This window comes from Leucoraja erinacea, unplaced genomic scaffold, assembly GCF_028641065.1.
Source record: "Leucoraja erinacea ecotype New England unplaced genomic scaffold, Leri_hhj_1 Leri_768S, whole genome shotgun sequence".
Lineage (NCBI taxonomy): Eukaryota > Metazoa > Chordata > Chondrichthyes > Rajiformes > Rajidae > Leucoraja > Leucoraja erinaceus.
The window spans coordinates 51,719-74,893 of NW_026576694.1; the positions used below are offsets into that span (position 1 = coordinate 51,719).

At 49.2% G+C, this 23,175-nt stretch overlaps 1 protein-coding gene across 1 annotated transcript; it reads right to left on the reverse strand.

The window, feature by feature from the left end:
- Window positions 1-574: 574 nt before the first annotated feature.
- On the reverse strand, window positions 575-7,396 carry LOC129694709 (mannan-binding lectin serine protease 2-like). Its single transcript, XM_055631465.1, is given in 3 exon segments — window positions 575-637; window positions 751-1,389; window positions 7,340-7,396. Coding segments are annotated over 3 exon segments (759 nt in total).
- Window positions 7,397-23,175: the final 15,779 nt, after the last annotated feature.

A 23,175-nucleotide genomic window follows, 5' to 3' on the forward strand; every position in this document is an offset into this window, starting at 1 on the left:
GCAGTTTGTTTGCAGTTTGTGTGTAGTTTGTGTATAGTGTGTGTGCAGCTTCTGCCTAGTTTCTGCAGTTGTGTGTTGTGTGTGTGTAGTTTGTGTGCAGCATCTGCCTAGTTTCTGCAGTTTGTATGAAGTTTGTGTGCAGTTTGTGTGTAGTTTGTGTGCAGTTTGTGTGTAGTTTGTGTGCAGCATCTGCCTAGTTTCTGCAGTTTGTATGAAGTTTGTGTGCAGTTTGTGTGCAGTTTGTGTGCAGTTTGTGTGTAGTTTGTGTGCAGTTTGTGTGTAGTTTGTGTGCAGTTTGTGTGTAGTTTGTGTGCAGTTTGTGTGTAGTTTGTGTGCAGCATCTGCCTAGTTTCTGCAGTTTGTATGAAGTTTGTGTGCAGTTTGTGTGCAGTTTGTGTGCAGTTTGTGTGTAGTTTGTGTGCAGTTTGTGTGTAGTTTGTGTGCAGTTTGTGTGTAGTTTGCGTGTAGTTTGTGTGTAGTTTGTGTGCAGTTTGTGTGTAGTTTATGTGTAGTTTCACACATACACCACGCCGTTTCCAGTATGTCTTTCTCATCATTTTTACTCCGACTCCACTCAAGCCCACTCCTCCTCCTCCTCTTCTTCCTCCCCTGCCTCCTCCCACTCCCTATTGCCCACCTCCATCACACACCAGTGTAGCGAACCACACGCGTATACACGCCTTCACTCCCCCGCAGACGGGGGGGGGGGGGGGGGGGGGGGGGGGGGGGGGGGGGGGTGGCGAAGAAGACCACTCCTCTCGCCACGCACTCCCCCCCCCTCCCCTGGAAGACCAGCGCCCCCCCGCTATCTCCCCGACACGAATCTCTCCCCGTCTCTCCGGCACAGAGCATGTTATCAGTGAATTTGCTCCCGTACTTTGCCCCCCGGCACCGCGCTATGTCCACCACCGGCACATTGACGTGGAGAAACTCCGGGACCGTATACCCTTTGGAACGTCCTGTAAGGCCCCAGCCCGCTACCAAGCCCACTTTCCCGATGTCTGGCTCCCCCCCATCCTCCCCGGCCCGAGGCATGCAGAGAGGGGATAGACCCTCCAGAAATCTGGGACGCTTAACCAGCTGCAATAGAGCAATATCGTTGTCAAAGTCTGCGGTAGGTCCCTTGTCTCGATGGCGAAATCCCGGGTGGGTGAGGACTTTCCGGACCCTGAGGTCTTCCATTCTGTCCGACCGTTCCGTCGTTCCTCACCGGACGGTGGACAAGACCCCCGGACGTAGGACGTGAGCGGCGGTCAGAACCCACCCGTCCCCCACCAGAGCTCCCCCTCCCAGGCCCGCGCTGCTGGTGATCAACACCTGCCAAGGGAGCTGGTCGGGAGCGGCTTTCGCACCTCCGAATACCCGGCCCGTTGTCGAGAACACATCACACTTTCCACACACTGGAGTGAGGAAAGTAAAGGGAGGAGAGAGGAAGGGGAGGGGGCAGGCAGGGGAGAGATTGAAAAGGGGAGAACGAGAGAAGGGAACAGATGGGGAGAGAGGGGGAGGAAAAAGGTGCAGCAAGTAAGTGAGAGATGGAGGAGAGTAAAAGGGAGGGAGTAGGGAATAGAGAGGTGAGGGAGGAGAGAGAGAGAGAGAGAGAGAGAGAGAGAGAGAGAGAGAGAGAGAGAGAGAGAGAGAGAGAGAGAGAGGGGGGGGCAAGAATCCAGGGAGAGATGGGGAGGGAAGGGAGAGTGGTGGAAGTGGGGGGGATGGTTAGAGGTGGAGGGGAGAGAGAGAAGGGAGGGTGAAAATGGCAAGCAAGAGAGAGGAGATAGAGAAAAGGGAGGATAGGGCGGGGGATTTAGAGGGAGTGGGACAGAGAGAGGGAGATAAAGTAACAAAAGGCACAAGTTTAAGATTGTGAATAAAACAAGATCCTGAAAAATCCTCAATGTTGAGGAATTAGAGGAGGGCATCAATAATTGGTGGAATTAGTTTATAGTCTGGCGTAGTTTAGTCCAGCTTAGTTTAGTTTATTGTCACATGTACCGTTATAGTGATTTTGTTGCGTGCAATCCATGACGATACATGATTACAATGAAGCCGTCCACAGTGTACCGTCCAAATGATGATCGGAATAACGTTTAGTGCAAGGTCTGTTTAAAGATAGGGAAACGATTTACTAGGAAAGGCCGAATGGCCTGTTTCCATGCTGTGTGGCTCAGTAGTTCTCCGTTAGCGGAATCAAGAATCAGGGGACGTTGGTTTAGGGTGAGGGGGCGGAAGATTTAAGAGGAACCCGAGGGGACATGTTTCCACACAGAGGGTGGTGGGAGTATGGAGCTGTCAGAGGAGGTAGCTGAGGCAGGGACTATCGCAATGTTTAGCATTTGGACAGGTACGTGGGCAGGACACGTTTCGAGGGATTTGGACCAAACACGGGCAGGTGGAACTAGTGTGGGGTATTTTGGTCGGTGTTGCGGAGTTGGGTCCAATGACTTGTTTGCGTGCTCTATGACTTTACTACACTAAGTGGGACCCGTTGGGTCGCATGTTCACACGGGAGGTCTGGTCCCCCGACGCAATACCATATAACCATATAACCATATAACAATTACAGCACGGAAACAGGCCATCTCGACCCTTCTAGTCCGTGCCGAACACATAATCTCCCCTAGTCCCATATACCTGCGCTCAGACCATAACCCTCCATTCCCTTCCCATCCATATAACTATCCAATTTATTTTTAAATGATAAAAACGAACCTGCCTCCACCACCTTCACTGGAAGCTCATTCCACACAGCTACCACTCTCTGAGTAAAGAAGTTCCCCCTCATGTTACCCCTAAACTCCAGTCCCTTAATTCTCATGTCATGTCCCCTTGTTTGAATCTGCCCTACTCTCAGTGGGAAAAGCTTTTCCACGTCAACTCTGTCTATCCCTCTCATCATTTTAAAAACCTCTATCAAGTCCCCCCTTAACCTTCTGCGCTCCAAAGAATAAAGCCCTAACTTGTTCAACCTTTCTCTGTAACTTAGTTGCTGAAACCCAGGCAACATTCTAGTAAATCTCCTCTGTACTCTCTCTATTTTGTTGACATCCTTCCTATAATTAGGCGACCAAAACTGTACACCATACTCCAGAATTGGCCTCACCAATGCCTTGTACAATTTTAACATTACATCCCAACTTCTATACTGAATGCTCTGATTTATAAAGGCCAGCACACCAAAAGCTTTCTTTACCACCCTATCTACATGAGATTCCACTTTCAGGGAACTGTGCACAGTTATTCCCAGATCCCTCTGTTCACCTACATTCTTCAATTCCCTACCATTTACCATGTACGTCCTATTTTGATTTGTCCTGCCAAGATGTAGCACCTCACACTTATCAGCATTAAACTCCATCTGCCATCTTTCAGCCCACTCTTCCAACTGGCATAAATCTCTCTGTAGACTTTGAAACTCTACTTCATTACCCGCAACCCCACCTATCTTAGTATCATCTGCATACTTACTAATCCAATTTACCACACCATCATCCAGATCATTGATGTACATGACAAACAACAGTGGACCCAACACAGATCCCTGTGGCACCCCACTCGTCACTGGCCTCCAACCTGACAAACAACCATCCACCATTACTCTCTGTCATCTCCCATTCAGCCACTGTTGAATCCATCTTGCTACTCCACCATTAATACCCAACCATTGAACCTTCTTAACCAACCTTCCATGAGGAACCTTGTCAAAGGCCTTACTGAAGTCCATATACACAACATCCACTGCGTTACCCTCATCAATTTCCCGTGTAACATCTTCAAAAAATTCAAGAAGATTAGTTAAACAAGACCTTCCAGGCACAAATCCATGTTGACTGTTCCTAATCAGACCCTGTTTATCCAGATGCTTATATATATTATCTCTAAGTATTCGTTCCATTAATTTGCCCACCACTGACGTCAAACTAACAGGTCTATAATTGCTAGGTTTACTCTTAGACCCCTTTTTAAACAATGGAACAACATGCGCAGTACGCCAATCCTCCGGCACTATTCCCTTTTCTAATGACATTTGAAATATTTCTGCCATAGCCCCTGCTATTTCTACAGTAACTTCCCTCAATGTCCTAGGGAATATCCTGTCCGGACCTGGAGATTTATCCACTTTTATATTTCTCAAAAGTGTCAGTACTTCCTCTTCTTTGATCCTCATAGTTTCCATAGCTACTCTACTTGTTTCCCTTACCTCACATAATTCAATATCCTTCTCCTTGGTGAATACCGAAGAAAAGAAACTGTTCAATATCTCCCCCATCTCTTTTGGCTCTGCAGATAGTTGTGCACTCTGACTCTCTAATGGACCAATTTTATCCCTCGTTATCCTTTTGCTATTAATATAGCGGTAGAAACCCTTCGGATTTACTTTTACCTTACCAATATTCCACCTCTCCACCAATTCCAATATTGGTGGCGAGTGGGGGGGAGGGGGGCTTTCTGGAGCGCTGGTATGGGTGTTGTTGGCTGCAGGGACTACTGGTCTCGTATGGACATTGTGCGGCAAATGGATTCTTGGGGTGGCAGTTCAGTCCCTCAAGCCTGATCTGCTGGCAGCTCACTCACTTACGGCTGGTGGGCTGGCAGTTGACTCATGGCTATCCCTTGAAATTCCATTTCAAGCAGAGTGCAAGGCCACCAAATTCAAATCCCTTTTACTACCATTTCAAGCAGGGTGCAAGGCCACCAAATTCAATCCATTTTCCTACAATTTCAAGCGGGGTGCAAGGCCACCGAATTCAAGTGCAGTTTCCAACCACTACAAGCAAGGTGCAAGGCCACCGAATTCAAGTGCAGTTTCATACCATTCAAGCAGGGTGCAAGGTCACCAAATTCAAATGCAGTTTCATACCATTTCATGCAGGGTACAAGGTCACCACATTGACATGCAGTTTCAATCCATTTCAAGCAAGGTGAAACCACCATAAAACCACCATAAAACCACACAAAACACCACACTCATATTTCAGTAGATATTTAGTGTGTTCAGTAAATTTACAGCTCAGACGGAGTAGTGAACTCTCCCTCCCCCATCATGGAGAGACGCCCACATTTTTGGGTTTCATAATCCCACCCCCTTCCACCGGAAAAGGTGTGGCCTTCAATGCATTTTTAAATGTTCACCAGACTGATTCCTGGGATGTCAGGACTTTCATATGAAGAAAGACTGGATAGACTCGGATTGTACTCGCTAGGATTTAGAAGATTGAGGGGGGATCTTATAGATACTTACAAAATTATTAAGGGGTTGGACAGGCTAGATGCAGGAAGATTGTTCCCGATGTTGGGGAAGTCCAGAACAAGGGGTCACAGTTTAAGGATAAGGGGGAAATCTTTTAGGACCGAGATGAGGAAACCTTTTTTCATACAGAGAGTGGTGAATCTCTGGAATTCTCTCCCGCAGAAGGTAGTTGAGGCCAGTTCATTGGCTATATTTAAGAGGGAGTTAGATGTGGCCCTTGTGGCTAAAGGGATCAAAGGCAGGTACAGGATACTGAGTTGGATGGTCAGCCATGATCATATTGAATGGCGGTGCAGGCTCGAAGGGCCGAATGGCCTACTCCTGCACCTATTTTCTATGTTTCTATGTTAAACGCTAATAACACTTTTATTTTTAATTGATGAGAAGAATCCTCTGCACCTGATCAGCGGAGGGGGGCTGAGTAAGATGGGCAAAAATCACAGCCATAGGTGGTGGCGTTATACCTAAAATCAATATAGTGCAAACATGAAGTTGTCAAGTTTAGACAACCAACCCTTTGCAGTGCCGTTTCACTTCAACCCAAAACCCGCCCAAACAACCCTTTGCAGTCAATTTTCACTTCAACCCAAACAACCATTTGCAATGCATTTTCACCTCAACCGAAACCATTTGCAGTGCATTTTTACTTCAACCCAAACAACCATTTGCAGTGCATTTTCACTTCAACCGAAACCATTTGCAGTGCATTTTCACTTCAACCCAAACAACCATTTCGAGTGCATTTTTACTTCAACCCAAACAACCATTTGCAGTGCATTTTTTACTTCAACCCAACCCCCCCCCCCCCAAAACAACCATTTGCAGTGTATTTTCACTTCAACCCAAAACCAGCCCAAACAACCATTTGCAGTGCCTTTTCACTTCAACCCAAAACCCCTCCAAACAACCTTTTGCAGTGCCTTTTCACTTCAACCCAAAACCCCTCCAAACAACCCTTTGCAGTGCGTCTTTACTTCAACACAAAACCCCTCCAAACAACACTTTGCAGTACATTTTTACTTCAAACAACCCATTTGCAGTGCCTTTTCACTTCAACCCCAAACCCCTCCAAACAACCTTTTGCAGTGCCTTTTCACTTCAACCCAAAACCCCTCCAAACAACCCTTTGCAGTGCGTCTTTACTTCAACACAAAACCCCTCCAAACAACACTTTGCAGTACATTTTTACTTCAACCCCAACCCCCCCCCCCCCAACAATCCTTTGCAGTGCCTTTTCACTTGAACCCAAACCCCCCCAAACAACCATTTGCAGTACTTTTTTACTTCAACCCAACCCCCCCAAACAACCCTTTGCAGTGCATTTTTACTTCAACCCAAAACCCCAAAACAACCATTTTTACTTCAACCCAATCAACCATTTGCAGTACATTTTTACTTCAACCCAAACAAGCATTTGCAGTGCATTTTCACTTGAACCCAAACAACCATATTTGAATTTTGAAACCACATTAAGGGCATTCACAGTTTAGTAAACATGTGTTCAGTGTTATTCAGAGCTCAGAGACACGTGACCCTCTGGCTTCCTCCATCTTGCAGAGACTGAGTGAGGCACACCAATTCCGGGTTTTATAGTCCCCCCCCCCTCGCGCCAGCGGGGGCAGCAGAGAGAATGGCGATTAAAGAAAAAAATAATATCTCTCTGATTTTTCATCGATGGGAAAAATCCTCCGGTCCCGGAAGGTGGAGGGGGGCTCTGAGCGAGGTGGCCAAAAATGACGGCCGTAGATGGCGGCGTTCTCTCGGAAATCATAGTACAGCGAGCCAAAAGCGGTCAAGATCAGACTTTTAGTAATATAAGATGAGTCTATGTTAGGGGAATCAAGGTTTAAGGTGAGAGGGGAGAAATATTTAATAGGAGCCTGAGGAGCAACTCTTTCTCACGGAGTGTGGTGGGTGTATGGAACGAGCAGCCGGACTAGGTTGTTGAGACATTGGGACAGGTACATGGATAGGTTTAGAGGGTTATGGGCCAAACGCGGGCAGGTGGGACTAATGTAGATGGGACATGTTGGTTGGCATCTACATGGGACAAGAGTTTGAGAATTGGAAGCCAGGAAGTGGATTACTTACCTGGTTCACATTTCGGAAGTGTGACGATCCCGGTAACAATATCCACCCATTGGCCATCGCCTGAGCATTCGAACTCAAGACGGGAGAGAAGCGAGCGGTGAGAGAGGGGTCCGGTTGGAAACAGGAAACAAAGAGTAGGGATTAACGGGTCCCTTTCAGAATGGCAGGCAGTGACTAGTGGGGTACCGCAAGGCTCGGTGCTGGGACCGCAGCTATTTACATATACATCAATGATTCAGATGATGGGATTAGGAGTAACATTAGCAAATTTGCAGATGACACAAAGCTGGGTGGCAGTGTGAACTGTGAGGAGGATGCTGTGAGGATGCAGGGTGATTTGGACAGGTTGGGGGGAGTGGGCAGTTGCAGTTTAATGTGGATACATGTGAGGTTGTCCACTTTGGTGGCAAGAACAGGAAGACAGAGTATTATCTGAATGGTGTCAAGTTCCGAAAGGGGAAGTACAACGGGATCTGGGGGTCCTTGTTCATCAGTCAATGAAAGTAAGCATTCAGGTACAGCAGGCAGGCAGAAAGTTGGCCTTTATAAAAAGAGGAGTTGAGTATAGGAGCAAAGAGGTCCTTCTGCAGTTGTACAGGGCCCTGGTGAGACCACACCTGGAGTATTGTGTGCAGTTTTGGTCTCCAAATTTGAGGAAGGACATTCTTGCCATTGAGTGCAGCAGTAGGTTCATTCAATTAACCAGGCTAATTCCCGGGATGGCGGGACTGTCATATGTCGAATGAATGGAGCAGCTGGGCTTGTATGCACTGAAATTTATAAGGATGAGAGGGTATCTTATTGAAACATATTATGTTATTAAGGGTTTGGACACGATAGAGGCAGGAAACATTTTCCCGATGTTCGGGGAGTCCAGAACCAGGGGTTCAGAATAAGGGGTCGGTCATTTAGAACGAAGATGAGGAGAACATTTTCACCCAGAGAGTTGTGAATCTGTGGAATTCTCTGCCTCAGAGGGCGGTGGAGGCCAATTGTCTGGATGCTTTCAAGAGAGAGCTAGATAGGGCTCTTAAAGATAGCGGAGTCAGGGGATATGGAGAGAAAGCAGGAACAGGGTACTGATTGGGGATGATCAGCCATGACCACAGTGAATGGCGGTGCTGGCTCGAAGGGCTGAATGGCCTCCTCCTGTACCTATTGTCTATTGTTTCTTGAATTAAATAAGCCTGGGAGATTCTGAGGAGGGGATGGGGGATATCAAACAGGGAGGGAGTGAATAAAAGGATATAAATTAGTGGTGGATAGAACAAGAGGGGTGTTTAGGGAGTGAAGAAAGCCAAATGGAGGGAGAGGGGATGGAGAGAGAGAGAAAGGGGGTGAAGAGAGAGGGGAATGGAGAGGGGGAATGGAGAGAGATCGGAGAGATAGAGGGGTGGAGAAAGAGGCGAAAGAGACAGAGAGAGAGAGAGAGAGAGATCGGGAGACAGGGAAATGGGGGGGGGAGAGAGAGATAGAGAGAGAGAGAGAGGTGCTTTGTCTTTCTCAGCTCCAGTGGCTGAGAAGTTTTAAGCAGCCTTTGAAGGACTCTGTCGCTGGGAAAGGAACAGAGGCAGAGGGGCTTCATAGTCTGACTTATTGTTGGAATGTTGAAACTTTCCAATGCTTAAAAAACTCCCCCATTTAGCGTGAAAATCCCCCGCGAATTTTGTACATTGTCGAGGGAGCAGGGTGCGGCTGTCATTGGCGGACTGCCAAGAGTGCCTGGATATCGATGGTTTGAAGTTTTTCGGTGCCTTTGCTGTGTTTTGGCACTGATTCTCTGCCCTAAAGTCATTTTGCACAGTGCGGCTGCCTGGCTTAATGTGAAGAAGGTGCTTTGGCGTTCGGCAAGACAAGGCAAGGTGTTCTCGGCGGTGGATGAACTTGGAGACTTTCCTACTTTCAGCTGGAGGAATTTGCTTTCTGAGGATTGCTTTGGACTGTGACTGTCCCTGGGAATTGAATTGCTGAGCTACTGGAGTGCCGGGAGCTGGTTTGTGCCTCTGCCCGGATGGCGATGGCGGGGGCGCGGCAGAAGGCGAGGAGCTACGCAGCAGTGACATCAGCAGCGGAAGCGAGGCCATCTGAACATGAGCCTCATGTAGACTTGGACTGGGACAGTTTTGGTATCTCGGTTCAAACTGGGTCCCAGATGTCCAGGGGAACAATTACGAAGGCTATGAATGCCCTTCTTGGTAGGGGGGCTATTGTCTCTTCCGAGCTCGAGAGGGGAAAGGTTGAGATGATATTGAAGAACCGGGAGGCTGTGGCCATAGCGGTGGAGAGCGGGATTTCAGTGTGGGGGGGGGGGGGGGGGGGGGGGGGGGGGTCCATATCAAGGTGGACCCATGGGTGTCCAGGGTGAGACTGGTTCTCCTGCGGAGTTGCCCTACATGTATTCCGGATGCGGAATTCCACACCTGTCTCAGATTGGGGAGGTGCGGTCTAAGTGCTTTAGGCTCATGCACCCTGGGGAGGGGGGGGGGGGGACCCGGAAGAAAAGGGGATTCTCAGTTTCAAAAGGAGGGTGTTCGTGAAGGTGGGGGAGGGGGAAGGAGATGAGGGGAGTTTTCGAGGTGGAGTGTAGGGGTCTCCCTAGAACCGTGCGTTGGAGTTGGGGAAAGGCACGGTGTCATGCGTGCGGTGGTTATGGACATCTCCGTAGGGAATGTCCTAATCACGGGTTCACTGCTAGAACTTCTAGCGCAGCGGCCCAGGAATGCACTGCTGGCCCATCAGGGGTTGCTCGTCATGCCTCGGAGGGGCGGGGTGGAATCGCTGACCTGGCAGGGGCTGCCGGCTCTGCATCGGTGATCCGGGGCAGCGGGGTAGCCCTTCTGGGTCTGCGGTTTCAGCCTTGGGGACCCAGGGCAGCAAGGGCCCCCGCCCCCTACATCCTGAACCTGAGGGGGTGGCTGAAGGTGAGACACAGGGTGAGGGGGAGAGAAATGGGAGCTGCAGAAGAAGAAGAAGTATAAGCAGATAAAGATCACCCAAGCGAGTCAAAAGCAGGTGGGTGTGCAACTGCCGAGTGCGGAGATCTCCCAAGGGGCGCCTGTTAGCTCCAGGGAGGTCCAGAGTGAACCTGCCGGGGCCCAGCAAAGAGCTGAGGTGGCTCTGAAGGGGGTAGGGAAGGTAAAACGTGCGGGTGGTAAGGAGGCTGGGGGTAGTGTGGAGGAGGAAGACCCTCTCCTTATGGAGGTTGCCACACCACCGCATGCTAGTGGGACAAAAAAGGAGGATTGGGCCTGGCGAGAAAGAGCAAGGACATGAGTCCAAAGTTAGGGGGGTGCATGTTTCCAGAACTTCCACCACCGATGTGGTTGGAGGTCAGGAAATGACGTCGTCTGGGTTGGAGGTTGGGCATCCACCTCAGGGATCTCTCGAGGGTACCACAGGGTCAGGTGATGGGGTAGACCCCTCTGGAGCTGTGTCCTCTGGGCGGGGGGGTGTCCTTTCGTCTCAGGGGCCCTCCGAGGGAGGTATCTCATCGTGTGTTGATCTTGGCTCCCCTGGGGGGGTGTCCTCTGGGTCGGAGGAGGTCCCCTCGTTTCAGAGGCCTACTGAGTGTGTTAGCACGCAGGAGGGTGGGATAAGCTCCCCTGGTAGTGTGGCTCCTGAGCGGGGAATGAGCAGAGTCAGCCCGAGGGAGGGGGATCGGGGGGAATGGTGTTCCAATCAGTGCTCAATTTTAGAGCCAATGGTGGTTCTGAGGTGTGTATTGTACTGCCGGATGAGTTGGCAGGTTAGATAAAATAAACTGGTGGAGAGCCTCTGGGTGTTGCCAGTGGAGGGGGTGCTTTCGGTGCTGTGGATGGCGGAGTTATTTCAGGCAGCGACCTTCTTTCAGATTCTGGGGGTGCCAGTTTACCACAGACCCTGGGGGTGCCTCTTGTTTTCTCTTCCCCAGGCCCAGATGTAGAGGGTGAGGACAGACCGCAGGAGCCCAGCCAGTCAGTGGGCTGCGTGATGCGGATAGGGGCTTCCGGACCCTTCCCCGGCATTGATCCTGGGGGTGGTGTCATGCCGGAGGAGAGGGAGAGTGTTGGGGCCAGCTTGTGTGTGGAGGGGTTAGCGAAATTCCAGAGAGCTCTGGTCTTTCGACTTCTGAAAATGACCTTGGTGATGCTGAGCGTGTTGTGTCAGATGCGAGTAACTTGGACGATAGCCCAGGAACCATGGACGAGTCTCATGCAATTGTTATCTGTGAGGTGCGGGAGTTTTTAAAAACAAGCCGTACGAACAAGAAAAATATTGATGCTACTAAGAGACGGTGGGCTGATCTGTCGGCCTTAGTTAAAACACTCTGATTCTGATTCTGATCTTCCTGGCTCTGAGCAGTGCCAGTCTAGGGACTTTTTGGAGTTCCTAAAAAGAGAGAGGGCTACAGAGCCCAGGAGGAGAATTTAATGTACCAGTGCATTCACGTTAGCTACCCTAAACTTAACGTGAGTAGAGCGAGTTTTCGCAGATTCCAGCTTTTATCGGTCCTTAGGGAGGGGAAATATGCAGTGTGTTTTCTGCAGGAGACGCATACTGTTGTCAAGGATGAACCCACTTGGAGGTTGAAGTGGGAAGGAGAGGTCTATATGAGTCATCTTAGCTCAAATTCGAGTGGGGTGGCCATTCTGTTGGCTCAGAATTTCCTGCCCAATATTATAAAAGTGCAAGAAGTTGTGCTAGGAGGTTTGATCCATCTGGCCGTGAGCCTGGACGGCATGCCGTTGCATTTCATTAACGTGTATGCCCCCAGCTCTGGCACGATGCAGGCCGGCCTAATTCAGGAAGTGATTGCTCTGTTGAACACTATTGATCGGGGAGAGTGTGTCTTCCTGGGGGGGGGGGGGGGGGGACTTTAACTGCACACTTGAGGTGCGAGATCGTTCTGGTACTCAGTGTGCTCCTGCTGTAGCCGGCGTCAGTTGTACTCGGTCTGTGTAGAGCCATTCCTGTGTCTTCGGAGGAGGAGGTTGACAGGCCTGGCCCTACCGGGCCCGGGGTGGAGTTGTTTTTTTCGGCATATGCCGATGGTGTACTCCTTATGTTGACCGATCCTGGTGACCTGCGGAGGATGCGTGATTGCCAGAAGATTTTCTCGGCTGCATCTTCTGCCAGGATTAATTGGAGCAAGTGCTCTGGACTTTTAGTGGGTCAGTGGCAGGTGGACTCCCTGCCAGAGGAGATGGCAATGTTTGCGTGGAGCACCACGCACCTCCTCTATCTGGGGGTGTACCTGAGTCCCACTGAGGATGCTTGGTCGGCAAATTGGAGACGAAAGTGGTTGCCAGGCTGGGAGTTGGAGACGAAAGTGGTTGCCAGGCTGGGGCGCTGGTCAGGCCTGCTTGGAGTTCTTTCTTTTCAGGGGAGGGTGTTGGTCATAAACCAGCTGGTGGCCTCCATGTTATGGTACCGGCCGGCTACTCTTGTCCCGCCTTCCATTTTTGTAAATGTTTTACAGAAGAAGCTGGTGGACTTCTTTTGGGGAAATAGGAAGCACTGGGTTTCCACAGCTGTCCTGAGTCTCCCGTTAGAGGAGGGCGGCCAGTCCTTGGTATGCGTGCGTACCCAGGTGGCGGCTCTCCGCCTCAGGACTCTGAGGAGGTATATGTATATAGAGAACCCCCCCAGATGGCACGTTTTGGCCACGTATTTTTTCCGACGGGGTCGTTGACTAAGGGGGGTTTCGCGGCTCCCGGTGGCGGGCATCAGTCGACCTGCCCTAAGGGGCTTGCCTGTTTTCTACCGGGATGTGTTAAGAGTGAGGAATCTGGTTGTTTTCAGCCAGCGTGTTGCTCCACGAGGGGAGGGGGATGTTGCGGCTGCGGGAGTGGCCGGTCCTCACCAAAATCATGGCGGGTGTCGAGGAGAGGCGTGCGCCTAGAGTGGTTTTAAATGAGCTCTTACCCGCTCCGTCAGATCTGCTCATTGGGCCTCGGTTCCGGGATATATCTCGGGCACCGGTTCCACACAACCTGAGCCGCCTTTCGGAGATGATTAGCGTGCCGTTTCGTGACGCGAAGAGACGCTCACTGTATAGAATGTTCCTGCACATTCTGCACCTCCTTGCCTTCGTCTCCCGTCCCGACACACCATGGCGGACGGTGTTACCACCTGAAGGAGGGGAAGGTCCCCAGTGGGGGTCCCTCTACAAGGGAGTTGTCCCCCTTTACGTGGGGGACCTGGGGTGGAGAGTGCTGCACAGAGCGGTGGCATGTAACAAACTTTTGAGTCGGTTCACGGACTCGTCCGCTGCCTGTATTTTTTGTGGCGAGGAAGAGACCGTGTTCCACATGTATATGGAGTGTGAGAGGCTACTGCCCCTGTATCAATATCTGAAGGGGTTGTTCCTAAAGTTCTGGTTACATTTTAGTCCTACGATTCTTGTCTTTGCACACAAGGCAGGGTGTTGGGAGAGCCGAGTGGGGGGGTGGGACTTCCCTGTCGGTTTGCTCCTGGGCCTGGCCAAGATGGCCATACGCGGGTCCAGGCAGCAGGCGATGGATGGTCAGGCAAGAGTCGGCTGCTTGCCCCTCTTTCGTGCCTACGTCCGTGCACATGTGTCCCTGGAGAGGGAACATGCGGTGTTATCGGGGACTTTGGAGGTATTCCGTGGGCGCTGGTCACCGCGTGGGGTTGAGAGTATTGTGAATAATGATTGTAACGTTGTACTATAATGACACGATATAATGTAAGTTCGTTTTGTGTATGACTTGATCTGTTGTATAATTTGATGTGTTGAATAAAAAAAAAAGAGAGAGAGGATTAATTGGAGCAAGTGCTCTGGACTTTTAGTGGGTCAGTGGCAGGTGGACTCCCTGCCAGAGGAGATGGCAATGTTTGCGTGGAGCACCACGCACCTCCTCTATCTGGGGGTGTACCTGAGTCCCACTGAGGATGCTTGGTCGGCAAATTGGCAGGAGTTGGAGACGAAAGTGGTTGCCAGGCTGGGGCGCTGGTCAGGCCTGCTTGGAGTTCTTTCTTTTCAGGGGAAGGTGTTGGTCATAAACCAGCTGGTGGCCTCCATGTTATGGTACCGGCTGGCTACTCTTGTCCCGCCTTCCATTTTTGTAAATGTTTTACAGAAGAAGCTGGTGGACTTATTTTGGGGAAATAGGAAGCACTGGGTTTCCGCAGCTGTCCTGAGTCTCCCGTTAGAGGAGGGCGGCCAGTCCTTCGTACGCGTGCGTACCCAGATGGCGGCTCTCCGCCTCAGGGCTCTGAGGAGGTATATGTATATTGAGAGAGGGAGAGAGAGAGAGAGACGGAGAGACGGAGAGACGGAGAGAGAGAGAGAGAGAGAGAGAGAGAGAGAGAGACGGAGAGACGGAGAGAGAGAGAGAGAGAGAAAGAGAGAAAGACGCGTTAGTAATGTCCTGTTTGTCAGCTTGTTGACCCTCTGTGTTCCCTCCTGCAGGGTTTAGGAGCCGTTGCTGTGGATGGAGAGACGGGGACGTGAGCGGGCATTGAGGGCAGCCACGGTGCCGGTGATCCCCTCCCATGTGCTCGGTGTGCGGGCTGAACTTCGAGGGGCTGCGCTTCGATGGAGGACCACATGACGGGGCACCACAAGGAGAAGCGTTTTGAGTGCGAAGTGCGTGGCAAGGCCTGGCAGTACCCGAGCCTGCTGGAGACTCGCCGGCTGGTGCACATGGGAGAACGTCCCTTCGACTGCTCGAAGTGCGGCAAGAGCTTCAGCAGCTCCAGCCAACTGCTGCAACACAACCGGGTGCACTCCGGCGTGAAGCCCTTCACCTGCTCCGACTGCGGCAAGAGCTTCAAGACGGCGAATGACCTGCAGATCCACCGGCGGGTGCACACGAGCGAGAAGCGATGAACTTTGCCAATTTCTCGGGACTACGGCAGCACCGGCGGGTGCACAGCAGTGCAGTGAGCGGCCCTTCACCTGCTCCGACTGCGGCAAAGGTTTCACGTCGTTGCCGGACCTGAAGGTGCACAGGCACCTGCACACCGGGGAGCGGCCCTACACCTGCGCCCAGTGCGGCAAGGGATTCACCCGCTCCACCTATCTGCTGTCCCACCAGCAGGTGCACGCCGTCCACCGCCCCTTCCCCAGCCCGGTGTGTGGAGAACGCTTTGCCATGGCCTCCCACGCCCTGCCTCACCAGCGCGTGCATACCAGTGGCCACCCCTGCGACTGCCCGTACTGCGGCGAGGAGTTTGACAGCTCGCGGCGGGCCCACACCGGCGAGCAGCTGCTCCCACTGTGACAAGAGAGCACGGGGGCTGCGGTAACACCAGCGGATACACACCGGAGAGAGACCCTTTGTGTGGCAAGGGTTTCACCCGGCTTGACCACCTGCTGGGGCACCGACGAGTCCACACTGGCTAGCGCCCTTTCACCTGACCGCTCTGCAGCAAGGCCTTTGCCCGCTGCTCCGTCACACCGCCACGTGGATAGATAGCCGCTGTTTAGTTAGACACAGAATGCTGGAAGGAATGTGTAACGTTTCAGGGTCGAGACCCATCTTCAGTGTCGACCAGAAACGTCACCCATTCCATGTCTCCAGAGATAGAAACATAGAAAATAGGTGCAGGAGTAGGCCATTCGGCCCTTCGAGCCTGCACCGACATGCATAGAAACATAGAAAGATATAACATAGTTGCAGGAGTAGGCCATTCGGCCCTTCGAGCCTGCACCGCCATTCAATGTGATCATGGCTGATCATCCAACTCAGTATCCTCTACCTGCCTTCGCTCCATACCCCCTGCTCCCTTTAGCCACAAGGACCACATCTAACACCCTCTTAAATATAGCCAATGAACTGGCCTCAACTACTTTCTGTGGCAGATAATTCCACAGATTCACCACTGTCTGTGTGACCATTTTTCTTCTCATCTCGGTCCAAAAAGACTTCCCCCTTATTCTTAAACTGTGACCACTTGTTCTGGACTTCCCCAATATCGGGAACAATCTTCCTGCATCTAGCCTGTCCAACCCCTTAAGAATTTTGTAAGTTTCTATAAGATCCCTCCTCAATCTTCTACATTCTAGCGAATACAGGCTGAGTCTATCCAGTCTTTCTTCATATGGAAGTCCTGACATCCCAGAAGTCAGTCTGGTGAACCTTCTCTGCACTCCCTCTATGGTAAGAATGTCTTTCCTCGGATTAGGAGACCAAAACAGTATGCAATACTCCACGTGTGGGCTCACCAACTGCAGTAGAACCACTCTGCTCCTATACTCAAATCCTTTTGCTATGAATGCTAACATACCATTCGCTTTCTTCACTGCCAGCTGCACCTGCATGCCTACCTTCAATGACTGGTGCACCATGACACACAGGTCTCGTTGCAGCTCCCCTTTTCCTAATCGTCCAACATTCAGATACTAGTCTTCTTTCCTGATCTTGCCACCAAAGTGGATAACCTCACATTTATCCACATTATACTGCATCTGCCATGCATTTTCCCACTAACCCAACCTATCCAAGTCACCTCGCAGCCTCCTAGCATCCTCCTCACAGCTAACACTACCCCCCTTCCCCCCCCCAGCTTTGTGCCATCCGCAAACTTGTAGATGTTGCATCAATATTCTCGCCTAAATCATTAATACATATTGTAAATAGCTGGGGTCCCAGCACTGAGCCTTGCGGTACCCCACTAGTTACTGCCTGCCATTGTGAAAAGGACCCGTTTACTCCTACTCTTCGCTTCCGGTCTGCCAGCCAGTTCTCTATCAGACATCAATACTGACCTCCCAATACCATGTGCTTTAAGTTTGCATACTAATCTCTTATGTGGGACCTTGTCGAAAGCCTTATAAAAGTACAGATATAACACATCCACTGGTTTTCCCTTATCCACTCTACTAGTTACACCCTCGAAAATTCTATAAGATTCGTCAGACATGATTTACCTTTCATAAATCAATGCTGACTGTCCAATGATATGTCCAAATGTGCTGCTATCCCATCTTTAATAACTGACTCGAGCATTTTCCCACTATCAATGTTAGACTAACTGGTCTGTAATTCCCCGTTTTCTCTCTCCTTCCCTTTTTAATATGTGGGTTTACATTAGCTGCCCTCCAATCCTCAGGAATTACTCCAGAATTTAAATAGTTTTGAAATAATATCACTAATGCATCCACTATTTCTTTATCGGCCTTTAATCCATTCATTTTACCTAACACCACTTCCCGCCTAACCTGGATTTCACTCAGTTCCTCCATCTCATTTGATGGTCCCCTGCTATTTCCGGCAGATTATATATGTCTTCCTGAGTAAAGTTAGAACCAAAGTAGTTATTTAATTGGTCTGCCATGTACTTGTTCCTCATGATCAATTCACCTGTTTCTGACTGCAACGGACCAACGTTTGATTTAACTAATCTTTTTCTCTTCACATATCTATAAAAACATTTGCAGTCAGTTTTTATGTTCCCTGCCAGTTTTTTTCATAATCTATTTTCCCTTTCCTAACTAAGCCCTTTGTCCTCCTCTGCTGGACTCTGAATTTCTCCCAGTCATCTGATAGGCTGCTTTTTCTGGCTAATTTGTATGCTTCAATTTTTGTTTTGATACTATCCCTGATTTCCCTTGTTATCCACGGATGCACTACCTTCCCTGATTTATTCCTTTGCCAAACTGGGATGAACAATTGTTGTAGTTCATCTATGCGGTATTTAAATGCCTTCTATTGCATACCCACCGTCAATCCATTAAGAATGAATTGCCAGTCTATCTTGGCCAATTCACGTCTCATACCCTCAAAGTCACATTTCGTTAAGTTCAGAACCCTTGTTTCTGAATTAACTATGTCACTCTCCATCCTAATGAAGAACTCAACCATATTATGGTCACTCTTGCCCAAGGGGCCACACACAACAAGGCTGCTAACTAACCCTTCCACATTAATGAATACCCAGTATAGAATAGCATGCTCTCTTGTTGGTTCCTCTACATGTTGGTTTAGAAAACTATCCCGCATACATTCCAAGAAATCCTCTTCCTCAGCATCCCTGCCAATTTGATTTGCCCAATCTATATGTAGATTGAAGTCACCCATTATAACTGTTTTACCTTTGTTGCACGTATTTCTAATTTCCTGTTTGATGCTATCCCAACTCCACTACCACTGTTAGGTGGCCTGTACACAACTCCCACTAGCGTTTTCTGCCCCTTAGTGTTTCGCAGCTCTACCCATACCGATTCCACATCCTCCGAACTAATGTCCTTCCTTTCCATTGCGTTAATCTCCTCTCTAATCAGCAACGCTACCCCACCTCCTTTTCCTTTCTGTCTATCCCTCCTGAATATTGAATATCCCTGGATGTTCAGCTCCCAGCCTTGGTCACACTGGAGCCATGTCTCCGTGATCTCAACTATATCATAGTCATTAATAACTATCTGCACATTCAACTCATCCACCTTATTACGAATGCTCCTTGCATTGAGACACAAAGCCTTCAGGCTTGTTTTTACAACACCCTTACCCCTTATACAATTATGTTGAAAAGTGGCCCTTTTTGATTTTTGCCCTGGATTTGTCTGCCTGCCACTTTTTCTTTTCACCTTCCTACCTAGTGCTTCTACCCTCATTTTACACCCCTCTGTCTCTCTGCTCGTGCTCCCATCCCCCTGCCACATTAGTTCAAATCCTCCCCGACAGCACTAGCAAACACTCCGCCAAGGACATTGGTTCCATTCCAACCCATGTGCAGACCGTTCTGTTTGTACTTGACCCACCTCTCCCAGAACTGGTTCCAATGCCCTAGAAATTTGAATCCTTCCCCCTTGCACCATTTTTCAAGCCACGTATTCATCCGAAATATCTTCCTCTTTCTACTCTGACTAGACGTGGCCTTGGTAGTAATCCAGAGATTATTACCTTTGAACTTCCCAAATTCACCTTGTAGGACCTCATCTCGTTTTTTTTATCTATATCGTTGGTGCCAATGTGCACCACGATAACTGGCTGTTCACCCTCCCCCTCCAGAATGTTCTGCAGCCGCTCAGAGACATCCCTGACCCTTGCACCAGGGAGGTAACATACCATCCTGGAGTCTCGTTTGTGGCCGTAAAAACGCCTATCTATTCCCCTTACAATTGAATCCCCTATTATTATAGCACTTCCACTCTTTTCCCTCCCCTCCTGTGCCGCAGAGCCACCCACGGTGCCATGATCTTGTCTGCTGCTGCCTTCCCCTGATGAGCCATCTCCCCCAACAGTATCCCAAATGGTATATCTGTTTAGGAGGGAGATCACCGCAGGGGACTCCTGCACTACCTGCCTCATCCGCTGAGTTACTCCAGCACCCTGAAATGTCACCTATCCATGGTCTCCAGAGAAGCTGCCTGACCCGCTGAGTTACTCCAGAACTTTGTGTTAGTCATAGAGTGATACAGTGTGGAAACAGGCCCTTCAGCCCAACTTGCCCACACCGACCAACATGTCCCAGCTACACTAGTCCCACCTGCCTGTGTTTGGTCCATATCCCTCGAAACTTGTTCTATCCATGTAACTGTCTAACTGTTTATTGGGATAGTCCCAGCCTCAACTGCCTACTCTGACAGTTCGTTCCATACTCCCCCACCCTCTGTGTGAAAAAGTTACCCCTCAGTTTCCTGTTAAATCTTTTCCACTTCACCTTGAACCCATGTCATCTGGTCCTCGATTCCCCCACTGGGCAAGAGATTCTGTGCATCTAACTAAATTGTGTTCTATGCAAGATTCCAGCATCTGCAGTTTCTTGTGTCTCCCTCACCTATATCCACCTATCACTTCTGAAGATGGGTCTCAACCTGAAACGTCACCCATTCCTTATCTCTAGAGATGCTGCCTGTCCCGCTGAGTTACTCCAGCATTTTGTGTCCACCTATCACTTGCCAGGCTTTGTCCAGCCCCCATCTCCCTTTTCCAGCTTCCTCCCCCCACCCTCTCCACTCAGTCTGAAGAAGGGTCCTGACTCAAAACGTTGTCTGTCCATTCCCTCTAAAGCGGTAGAGGAACCCAGTGGGTCAGTCGGCATCTGTAGAGGGAAGGGAATCTAAGGCGACCACTCCCACTTCTCCTTTCCAACTTTCTCCACCCCCCACACCAAGCTGTCTGAAGAAGGGTCCTGACCTCGAATGTTGCCTGTCCATGCTCTCCAGACGTGCAAGTTACTCCAGGAGATCTCTCTTTCTAAACCAGCATCGGCTGTTCCTTCTTTACATATGTAAAGAGGAAAACATTAGTTAAGACCAAAGTTGGACTCTTGAAGGCTGAAAAGGGTGAATTTATTATGGGGAACAAGGAAATGCCAGATGAGTTGAACAGGAACTTTGCATCCGTCTTCACTAAGGAGGGCACAAACAATCTTCCTGGTGTACCAGTGGCCAGAGGATCTAGGGTGACGGAGGAACTGAAGGAAATCCACATTAGGCAGAAAATGGTGTTGGGTAGACTGATGGAACTGAAGGCTGATAAATCCCCAGGGCCTGATGGTCTGCATCCCACGGTACTTAAGGAAGTGGCTATAGAAATCTAGGACACATTGGTGATCATTTTCCAATGTTCTATTGATTCAGGACCAGTTCCTGTGGAATAGAGGGTGGCTAATGTTATGCCACTTTTTAAGAAAGGTGGGAGAGAGAAAACAGGGAATTATAGACGTTAGCCCAGGGGTGGGGAAACTTTTCATGTTGGAATGCCGCATTAAGTTAGCTGTAATCTAATAAGGCCGCATCCATGAAACTTCAATTAGATATAGTTCAAAATGTACTTTATTTTGTAAAAATCTAACTACTATATGTACTAACTTCAAGAAAATGAAAACAAATTGTTAATTCTAAAGTTAACTATCCTTTCACTGACTTTGTTGTGACTGCTTTTTGTGGGAAAGCATTTGAATATTTGGTTGTAACATGGAGCAAAATAAGTTTCAGCTGATCTTCTAGATGAGTATCCGTCATTTGTGACCTTAACGGCATCTTGATTTGGGTTAGATAGAAGAATGTTGATTCGCAGCAATAAGTGGTTGAAAAGCAAGACAGCATTTTTTCGTGCATGTAGCCGAAGACGTGGGTGTTCTATTGCATTTTTTCCTATTTCAATCGGATCTTTCAGCATTAAATAAGGACTTTAAAATGTCATCTTCTGAGAGTTCAATCAATTCCATCTGTAGTTCTATAGCAGTCTTCGAGACAACAGTTAGGTGAGATTGAAATGCTTATTTGAATGCTAAAAAATGCTAATTTTGTTGAATCTTCTTTTACTCTTTGGTATATTAAATACGTTCATTTAAAGATTAAAATAAAAATAATAAAAGACGAACAAAAACATATTAATAAAATTAAAAGATTTGTTCTACAAAATTTGGATTCATTCAAAAGGCCGCACTTAATGGCCTAGAAGGCCGCATGTGGCCTTAAGGCCGCAGGTTCCTCACCGCTGTGTTAGCCTGGGGAAGATGCTGGAGTCACTTATTTACAAAGGGGAAATCATGCTGGACTAATCTTATGAATTCTTTTGAGGATGTAACTAGGAAAATGGACAAGGGAGAGCCAGTGGATGTAGTGTACCTGGACTTTCAGAAAGCATTTGATAAAGGATAGGAGGTTAGTGGGAAAATTTAGGGCACAAGGTATTGGGTCGTAGAGTGCTGACATGGATAGAAAATTGGTTGGCAGAAAGGAAACAAAGCGTTTCAGACCCTTTCAGAATGGCAGGCAGTGACCAGTGTGGTACCGCAAAGCTCGGTACTGGGACCGCAACTATTTACAATATACATCAATGATTTAGATGAATGGATTCAAAGTAACATGAGCAAATTTGCGGATAACACAAAGCTGGGTGGCAGTGTGAACTGTTAGGAGGATGCTATGGGAATGCAGGGTGACTTGGACAGGTTGGGTGAGTGGGCAGATGCGTGGCAGATGCAGTTTAATCTGAATAAATGTGAGGTTATCCGCTTTGGTAGCGGAAACAGGAAGGCAAATTATTAACTAAAGGGTGTCGAGATGGGAAAAGGGGAAGTACTACGTGAGCTGGGGGTCCTTGTTAATATGTCAATTAAAGTAAGCATGCAGGTACAGCAGGCAGTGAAGAAAGCGAATGGCGAATGGCCTTCATAACAAGAGGAGTTGAGTATTGGAGCAAAGAGGTCCCTCTGCAGTTGTGCAATGCCTAGTGAGACCACACCTGGAGTATTGTGTGCAGTCTTGGCATGTTGGCCTTCATTGCGAGAGGAGTTGAGTATTGGAGCAAAGAGGCTCTTCTGCAATTTTACAGGGCCCTAGTGATACCACACCTGGAGTATTGTGTGCAGTTTTAGTCTCCAAAGTTGAGGAAGGACATTCTTGCTATTGAGGGAGTGCAGCGTAGGTTAATTCCCTGAGGAATGGAGCGGCTTGCATACTCTGGAGTTTAGAAGGGTGGGAGGCCATCTTATTGAAACATATAAGATTACTAGACCAAGTGGGACCCGTTGAGTCCCAGCATCACACAGGAGGGTTAGTCACCCCATGGCCTTCCGAAGGGGGGGGGGGGGGGGGGGGGCGACCGCACTCCCCCTTTTTTCCAGAGTAAAACAATTCAGAGGAAAAATAAATTTACGCGAAATTCGGGAAATTCTGGTTCCGGCCCGCGGGATGATTTGAAAACAATATTTGCGACCATCCGCGCCTGCGCAGTGGGGTAAAGCTGGTGACAAAAGTTGCAGAAGCGACGCAAAACGACGCCGTCTCTCCGCGCGTGCGCAGTGGGCAGGATCAGATCGCCGCCATGTTCAATGCATCCGGGTCTAGTTTGGACCGTGAAACATTGTGTTGCGTTGCGGGGAGGGGTATCTGTTTGTTTTATATCGTGGGTGTTAAACTGCCCGCGAAGTGTCCA